This window comes from Belonocnema kinseyi, chromosome 9 (genome assembly GCF_010883055.1).
Source record: "Belonocnema kinseyi isolate 2016_QV_RU_SX_M_011 chromosome 9, B_treatae_v1, whole genome shotgun sequence".
NCBI classification, from domain to species: Eukaryota; Metazoa; Arthropoda; class Insecta; order Hymenoptera; family Cynipidae; genus Belonocnema; species Belonocnema kinseyi.
Window position 1 is genome coordinate 65,579,841 of NC_046665.1, and position 9,440 is coordinate 65,589,280.

Below are 9,440 nucleotides of genomic sequence, written 5' to 3' on the forward strand. Positions count from 1 at the left end.
TTGTTCTGTTTTTTTTTTAATTTTCAAAATTTTGAAAATGCTCTAAATTTTTAAACTATTCGTTGGAAATATCTACTTAACGAACTTAACCTTTATTTGGGGACCTTAAGACGTGTAACAGGCTGACTCGATTGGACAAATCTTTCAAAAGTTAGCATGACTACAACATTCAGGTAACCATACGTAGATAAACAGAGAGATTGGCAGATAGATAGACACCGAGAAAATTTTATGATTTTCGGATTCTGTGAGTGCCAAAACGTAAATATCCGTTAAAAAACAGAGATAAAAAATTTTGACGATTTCATTACACTCTCATGAATGAGAATGTAAAGAGTTGATTTTTCTACCATAAAGAATTACTTTCCAACAAACATGTTGCATGTTGAGCAAAATGATTAAATCAAATTTAATTTCAATTGGTCGAAAATACCCTGAATCTTTCAGATTTCTTCTGCCATTCCTGGATTAATTTTTAATTTCCTGAATGTCCTGCATTCCTTGACCTGTAGCAACCCTGTTAGTAGATAGGATTAACAGCAATAAATGGTTTATGGTTTTTTAGAAAATTCCTCAAGTTTATTCAAAATAAACAAATTAATAATGCGGAAAAAGAGTAACAAACACATAATTTATTATTATCAATACAAAAAAATTAAGGTCACTGTTACTTTTAAATAACAAAAACTTAATTAACAAACGATTGAAGCTTCCATCTTTAGTGCTTTCTAAGGCACCAAACGAAGGTTATTTATTTAAATATTTAAAATATACATGAACAATAGAAGTTAAATATTTTTAACGCTTAACATTTGCTATAAATTAAAAGTGCTAAATTAAAGTGCATAATTGTTTTGCAGAAATGTGACCAGATTCTATTAGAGACGCGTTTCCACAATCTAACTTTTCAGTCTTCTGCAATAAATCAAATTATTTTATTAAATATACCTAATTATTTAGTATTTATGTATAATTGAGAAAAATGGTTTTTATTCTCAAATTTCAACTCTTTATTTTCTAATTTTTGAGGAAATGTCCTGAGATATTCAAGTTCTATATTAATGATTAAAATTCATACATAAAAAAAAATGTTTTCATTCCAGTGATCCTATTTCTTAGCGATCTTCTTTTTTATCCTCCAGCCCAAAGAATTATCATTTGTACGCCGAACTCTTCGTGATGTTTTTATGTTGGTGTCTGATTCATCCGAAAGGGTTGAATGTTCCTGCTTTACTGGTAGCGCTAAATAATCCTCTGTTTTTGAAGAATCCTCATCATCATCATCATCATCATCATCATCATCATCATCATCATCATCATCAGCCAGTAAGGTGATGACTCCACTTGGTTCATTTTTATTCTGCAAAAATAATGACTCCTTCGGAGTTTGTGAGCCGTCCGACAGGAAAATTAATTTTTCGTCTACGCGATCATCTCCTCTATTTTCGAAAGTACACGCATCCTGGCTTTCTTTCTTAAAAGCCAAAAATTTCTCGATATGGAAGGATTCACACATATCATCTTCAGAAGAAGCTCTTAATTGCTCTATTGGTCTTTGATCAGAATCCTCAATTATATTTACGAATAGCTGTGGAAAAATTTGGGCTGTTTTCATTTCATAAGAAAAGAGCTGAGCCTTAAGCTGATTTTGTTCTTCTACTCTGTTTCTCTTGTTGAACTCTAAATTCAGGAACTTACCAGCTTTTTGATTTTCCAATCTTATCTGTCTTGCGCTTAACTTCTCAGTCGTCAATTCAGATTCAGAAATAATAGATCTATTTCTAGAATTACCAGACGGTTTTTGTTTATTCAAATCATTCTCCAATTTATTTCGAAAATCACTGAGATCTTCGGTTGTACCACTGTGATTCAAAAAAACATCATCTAAATTCTGAGTTCCTTTATCCAATGTCAAATTCTTGACGACATTTTTTGCTTCTGAAACAGATATTTTTCTTTTTCCCAAGAGCGAATTCTCGTTTATCTTTGAAGAATTCGGGTTAAAATTCCCTCTCAATCTCTTGAAACCGAAATCTAATAAATTTCGATTCATCGGACTCTTCTTTGCGAGATTACTTTTTATCTCACCTGGTGACAATATTGTCACAATATCTTTATCCACCAAGGACTTATAATGACGATTTAGTTTCCCACAGTAAAGAAAAAGCACCCTTTTCCTAATTTTCTTTAGTTTAGCTGCCTTTGAAGGAGTTAAAACTCGATCAAGTGTCATTCGCTTCCTGTCAAATATTTTGTGGGAATTTTGAGAATTAAACGTAGGAGGAGAAATTAGAACAACGGTTTCATTTAAATTTGAAGATTTCTTTTCAGCAACTGCAGATTCTAGAAATATTATGGATTCTTCGAGAGGTTTAGTTTCTACATTGGACTGCGAAGTAGTTTTTGCCAATCCAGGAAATGGATTAAATCTTTTACTCTTATGTAAATTTGAATCAGATATTTCAAAGTTCTCTAGAGGTTTTATATTCATAGCTTGTGTGTGAAGTTCATTGCCCGAAGAAAAATCCTTTTTAACTGAAATTTCTTCTACTTTGTAGGGTTCTATTTCATCAGAAATGTGACTTGAAGATCTCAGACTTTCTTCTAGAAAATCAGTCTGTTCATCTTCGTCAGATTCAACTTGATCAGATTCATGACGTGAGCCTTGCCCCTCTTCATTTTGTTCTTCAAGACTTATTTTATCAGATTCAGTTCGAGAAGCTTCGTGACTTGACAGACTGAAATTTCGTTCTTCTGACCCATTCTGCTTCTCTTCATTTTGATTCTCAAGACCATCAGATTCACTTCGAGAAGCTTCGTGACTTGATAGTGTAAAGCTTCGTTCTTTTGCAATATTTTGTTCCTCTGGATTTTGTTTTTCAAGGCCATCAGATTTAGTTCGAGAAGCTTCGTGGCTTGATGGGCTAAGACTTCTTTCTTTTGACCCATTCTGCTCCTCTTCATTTTGTTTCTCAAGACCATCAGGTTCACTTCGAGAAGCTTCGTGACTTGACAGTGTAAAGCTTCGTTCTTTTGCAATATTTTGTTCCTCTGGATTTTGTTCTTCAAGACTTTCATCAGATTCAACTCGGCAAGTTTCGTGACTTGCAAGTCTAAGACTTCGCTCTACTATCACATTCTGGCACTCTTCATTTTTTTCTTCAGGGTCTTCATCAGATTCCGTTTGAGAAGGTTCGTGAGTTGAATATCTAAGACTTCGTTCTTCTGCAACATTCTGCTCTTCTTCATATTTTCCTTTAAGACTTTCATCAGATTCAACTCGGGAAGTTTCATAACTTGAAAGTCTAAGGCTTCGTACTTCTGATCCATTCTGTTCTTCTTCACTTTGTTCTTCAAGACCTTCATTAGATTCATTTCGAGAAGCTTCTTGACTTGAAAGTCTAAAACTTTGTTCTTCTACAACAGTTTGCTCTTCTTCATTTTGTTCTTTTAGACTTTCATCAGATTTAATTCTGGAAGTTTCGTAACTTGAAAGTCTAAGGCTTCGTACTTCTGATCCATTCTGCTCCTCTTCACTTTTTTTTCCAAGACTTTCATCAAATTCCGTTTGAGAAGGTTCGTAAGTTGAAAATCTAAGACTTCGTTCTTCTGTAACATTCTGCTCCTCTTCATTACCCTGTTCCTGTTCCTCATCATCTGCTACTTTTCTGAATTCTTTCTCCTCAGTAAGAAGTCTCTTATGCTCAGATGTATGATGGGAAAGACTCAGATCTTCTTCTTCACCCTGAAAACCACCAACTTCATCTTCGACAGAATTTCTTTCACTATTCCTAGTTGGCGATTTGTCACTGAGAATTCGATCCTTCCTAAAAGTCAAACTCTTGTATCTTCGAAAATACTCAGTTTCTGGAACACTGTTTTTTCTCCCATGCGCTACGTTAGAGTCTGGTCCCGATGTTGGTCCTATATTATTTAACGGAGACTTGGGGAGACTGTGCTCAAAACTTTTTGACCCATAGATAATGTGCGAAGGTACAAACCCGTCTTGGGTAACTAAAAATAAAAAAAAATACGATTTAAATGTGAGGAAGAATTTATAGTTGCAAAGAAAATTAAAATCTCCAAATCCAATTTCAAAAATCTATTCACTTAAAATATTAATATTATCTATTTCATTACCAGATTTGAATTCCGAGAAAAATTTCAAGGCATCAGTAAAAATAAGAAAATTTAAAAAACTCAATTCTTCAAATTGATCAACTTTTAACTTTAGACTTTTAACTGTAGAAGTATTCAAGAATCAGCCATTCTAAACTGAAATATATTAAAAGCTAAATAATTACAAATTTAAACTTACTAAATTAAAAAAAATATCCTTATCGTTCAAAATAAAAAATATTTAAAACTTTCGATACTGAAACGTTTAATGTCAAAACTTTTTTATAAATTGTACAATTTCTGATATACTTTCAAATTTACCTATTTTTAATAAAAAAAGGGAAAATAAAAATTATTACTTCAAGTTCTTGCACTTCAAATTCAGAATACGTGAATGAAAAAATAAGATTCGCGAAAATTTCCAATTTTTTTCGCATTGCTGTCAAAAAAGATATTTGTAATCAAAGAGACATAAAAGTCACATATAGATTTACCATTGAATTGCGTGTCAACTTGAAAAGCGTCTTCCAAGTTGTGAAACTGAATAATCACTTTTTCCAATTCCTCATTTTGTCTAACACCTCGGCGTGTAATTGGTTGTAGAACGCATCTTGGACAATTGCGGCCCAAATTTCTCAAATCTTGGATGCATTTTTTGCAGAAGTTGTGTCCACAACTAATTCTCCATGGCTCAATACAGATTTTTTTGCTGCAACACAATTTGTACTATTGTATAAAAAATATTATGCCCAATATAAGATTGCCCATTAGGGCGGGCCGCATTTGTATATTATAAAATTTAATTTTCGTTCCCAGAAAAAAAGTATTATCCGTGTTTGAGACAAATCGGTTAAGGGTTTTAAAACAACTTGGGTTTTCGCCGGATCCATAATACGTCTATAAAAATGAATTGTTTAATCTCATATTTTAACTACATAAACAAAAAACAATTATACTAGAGGGGACATGGCGCCTAAAATTTTCAAGTAGCGCGTCGTCGTTGTTTAGAGTAATATATAATATAATAAAATAATAAAAATAAATAATAATAATAATAACGTAGTGATAACTTTTTCGAAAAAATGTAACATATAATATCCTCCTTTGTGCTAGTAAGAAAGTTATCTTTTCCGTAACTTACAATCAAAATTTAGTGCTTAAAATTATTAATGAATACATAATAAATGGGAAAAGTAAATTCTTATTCAATATTTCTAAAATATGTCTGACAAATGTGGATACATTTATTGGAAAAAAGTTGTCTTTTATAAGGCTGTATCGTACACCATATAAGCTATAACATAAAAATTCAATTGACCTATTTTACTCCATAAATACCTAAAGTACTAGCAATAATAGCAATAATAATAGTAATTATAATAATAGTTAATCTAAATAGTTAATCTTAAAGTTCCGCGTTGATTTCGCGGTAGGGCTTGAGCTCTTCTCTCATGACTTTGACGGCAATGTTGTCGATAGCATTGCTACTGACAGGGTTTCCCATGCCAAATAGGCTGATAACGAAGAGGAGAGGGACTAAGTAGAACACCAAAACCCATCAATGAAAAATGGAGGATATATTAAAGATTTTGAAACGCTTGTCGCTTCCCGAGGATCGTCGGGGCGCCCCTGGAGTCACAGCTGGGGGCCACAGCATGCGGGACGGTGGCGATGGTGCGCTGCGAGATGGTCAGGCAGATCTCACTAATCAAACAGCTGGCCAGCAAGAACATCTGCGACAAACGGTAAGCAGTGCAACATCAACTGTGCCTGCTGAGGATGCTTTGGCTAGCACTAGCTATTTGCAGCCAACCACCTCGACAGAAATACCGTGGGAGAGCATCAATTGGGATACCACAATGAAAGAGGAATTGGTGCTTCTCTATTACGAAAGTGCGAAGTTTGAAACGAAAATGGAAAAAGGATACAATTTAAGAACAAAATTTGCTGCAAAGTATCCTAATATACAAAAATCAAAAAGTCGCACTAAGAGATCTTATCGCTAAGGTGAAGGACATCAGGACTAATCTACATATTACAAAAGACCGATCAATGGAGATTAAACAACAGGTTGATTTGGCGTGGAAAGACGACGGTAATGATCATCAGTTAGAGAAAGGTGGATGACCTTATACAACCAGAGGCAGAAGCAGAGGTTCAGCAACCAAAAAAGCGACAAAAATGGGCATACCATATGAACAGAGATGTTATGCGCCTTTATTTTTTGGCAGAGAAATGTGGGAAAAGTGTGAGGAGAGAACATCATAGACTCTTTATACTTAAATACCCAGAGCTAGTCACAAAAATAAATGAGCAGAATCTGGCAGATCAAAAACGCTCAATATCTGTAAACAGACTGCTTTAGGCTGTTGAAATAGCTGCTATCAAAATGTAAGTGGAACGGAAGCTTCCTATTCATGAGCTCGCCTTGGAAGATGTGGATAACGAAGACTTGATTGATGCTGAAGGCATAGGTGCTAGGGATAATGAGCATCATGCACCGGATCCTTTAGAACCACATCCGGATATTACTAACGATGATGTGGATAGGGAAATCTAAGAAAAACTACAGCACCTGGAAAGGTATTTTGGTCATGTTTTACTAGAGTTCAGATATGTAGAACCAACACTAAGGCATTCTCTGCCCAAAATGAACATCACAAATGATCTGCGTGCACTAATAGCATATCTCGACAGCAAGGTATTACCTACGTATTTGAACGTAGCACAAACTGCGCTAGAGGTGCAAACTCTGGAATACTGTGCAACTGTGTCAACCGTTAGAACGTTGGGCCGGAAAACTAGGCCTGCAAATGCAGTTTTTGTCCCAGCAGAGGATCGAAATCCACCATGGAAGATCAGGTTGGATATGGATGTCAGCAAAGTAAGGTGCAAATCGGGTCGATTAAATCAATATAAAAAAGGAAGTAGAACCAGAAAGCTGACAGAGACTTGATGATCTTACTACCAGACTGCGCCGGTACAAGAAAAGTAATGCACGAAGGCAACAAGATCAAAACTTTCAGACAGATGAAAGAAGGTTCTATCGAGAACTGAGAGTAAAGCCAAATAACCACCAAGGCACCGAAGTCCCTCTATTGGAAGATATGACTAGCAGCTTTAGATGTTTCAGCGGTCTTGAAAATGGGAAGTAATTGGAAAACTCCAGGTCCGGACATGATGCACAACTTCTGGTACAAGTACCTGACGAGTTTGTATCTTGCGTTGGCAAGGTGTTTTCAGAAGATCATTGAACACCCAGATCTGATGCCAGGTTTTATGCTCCAAGGTATTACGTATATGATACCAAAAAAACCAGACGCTCAAAATCCATCTGACTTTCGACCTATAGCCTGTCTTCCAACAATTTATAAATGTCTTACAGCTATCATTGCAGATAAGGTATATTCTCATTGCGACGAGAATGACATTCTTACAGAAGAACAAAAAGGATGTTGTAAATACTCACGAGACTGTAAAGATCTAGTCACTATAGACGCTGTTGCCAGGACTCAAGCTCGTAAGCATAAAAGGAATCTACACATGGCATAAATTGAATACAAGCAAGCGTTTCCTTCCGTGCCGCATGACTATTTGCTTGAAGTCTTAAAACTTTACAAAATCTGCCCGCGCATTATTGAATTTCTAAGTGATGCGATGAGGTTCTGGGGTGCAAGAATCAAGTATTTTGATCATGGTATTTTGAACCTGAAGCTGTACGCTAGTTCAGGCCAGAAACTGCAGTAAGTGATCGATGTCACAAAGCAGTTTTCCAATAATATCCACATGTAGTTCGGACTAGATAAATGTAGAACAGTGCATTTAATCAGAGCGGAATTAGGAACTGCAGAGTAAGAGAATGAGTTCGAAAATGACATCGAGGCAATGGCTTCAGGCGAATCATATAAATATCTGGGTATTCTTGAATCTAAGGGTATTCAACATACGATAGTTAAGACAAGCCTAACGACTGCCTTCATCACGAGACTCAGATTAATTATGAAGAGTTTTCTCAACTCTGCAAACAAAATTAGGGCGTTCAACACATATACCATCCCTATCCTCACGAACTCCTTCGGGCTCATAAAATGGCCTAAAACCGACCTTGAAAATTTAAACAGAACTGTTCGCGTAGAAATGACGAAGCACCGGATGCACCACAGAAATTCAGCGATTGAAAGAGTAGTTCTACCACGCCATTTAGGGGGTAAGGGCGTTGTAGATGTCAAAGAACTGTGTGAGTCACAAGTTATACACTTGCGAGACTATTTTAACAGCAAACGAAATGCTGCGCTTTACAGTACCATCTGTCAAGCGGATCTTGAATACACGCCCTTAAGTTTGTGCTCAGATAGGGGCTTGAATATCAGGGCAGAAACCATAGAGAAATTAGAAATACAATGGAGGCAGAAAGCCATCCATGGCGAGCACCCCAACACGTTAGATCAAAATGAAGTGAATAGTGAGGCATTTAGTATTTGGCTAAGAAAGGATGTTCTGTAACCAAAGACGGAAGGATTCGTCATTACAATACAGGATAAGGTTGTCAGCACCAGGAATTATCGCAAACACGTGTTACATCTAGACCTGGTTGACCGGTGCCGATTATGTAGAGATACCAACGAATCCATCGAGCATATTATTGATGGCTGTCGCGTAATGGCTGAGAGAAAATATACGCACAGATAAAATAATGTAGCGGGCATTATACATCAACAACTTTCCCTAAACCTAGCACTCTTAAAAGAATGGATGCCCTTCTATAGATACATTCCAATGCCTGTTTTAGAAAGCGAACATTACATCATTACTTCGTGATGCGAGAAAAAAAAGTTGGAAGAGTCTACATCATCGACATTGCTTGTCCGCTTAACCGAAATTTGAAGTCAACCTATACAACCAAAATACACAAGTATAGCGAGTTAAGGCATGAAGTAAAGACCACATGGAGGAATGTGAATCATGCTTCTATTCATCCCATTGTGATTTCGGCTACAGGTAATGTGCACGCAAGATGCACTGAACATCTTGAACATTTAGGAGTCAGTAGGGTATTGGCAGCAGCTCAGAAGGCAGTTTTATTAAATACCTGTCGCATTGTAAAAAAATTTCTTGATCAACAGGAAGCGAGCGACTAAAAACCCGTGGAGTGGCAGATGGTAGTTCTAAGAAAACATCCAGAGGTGACTGTTGTCACTTCCAACGCTCGTGGCCGCTCGCAATTGTACCAGGTGTATACATATGAAACCGGTATTTTTTCAAGAAAAAAACACATTTATTTCAAGAGAATGATAACAAATATTTTATTCAAAGTATGCGCC

The 9,440-nt window shown here is 36.0% G+C and overlaps 1 protein-coding gene across 1 annotated transcript in view; it reads right to left on the reverse strand.

Moving 5' to 3' along the window:
• Positions 1-612: 612 nt before the first annotated feature.
• The window catches only part of LOC117179836 (intracellular protein transport protein USO1-like), a 24,562-nt gene continuing 15,734 nt past the window's right edge, over positions 613-9,440 (reverse strand). The window contains exons 2-3 of the mRNA XM_033371982.1: positions 4,614-4,828; positions 613-4,014 (exon numbers count right to left, since the gene is read on the reverse strand). Coding sequence (XP_033227873.1) covers positions 1,109-4,014; positions 4,614-4,828 — 3,121 coding nt within the window. The 3' untranslated portion in view covers positions 613-1,108. The remainder of the gene's footprint in view (positions 4,015-4,613; positions 4,829-9,440) is intronic.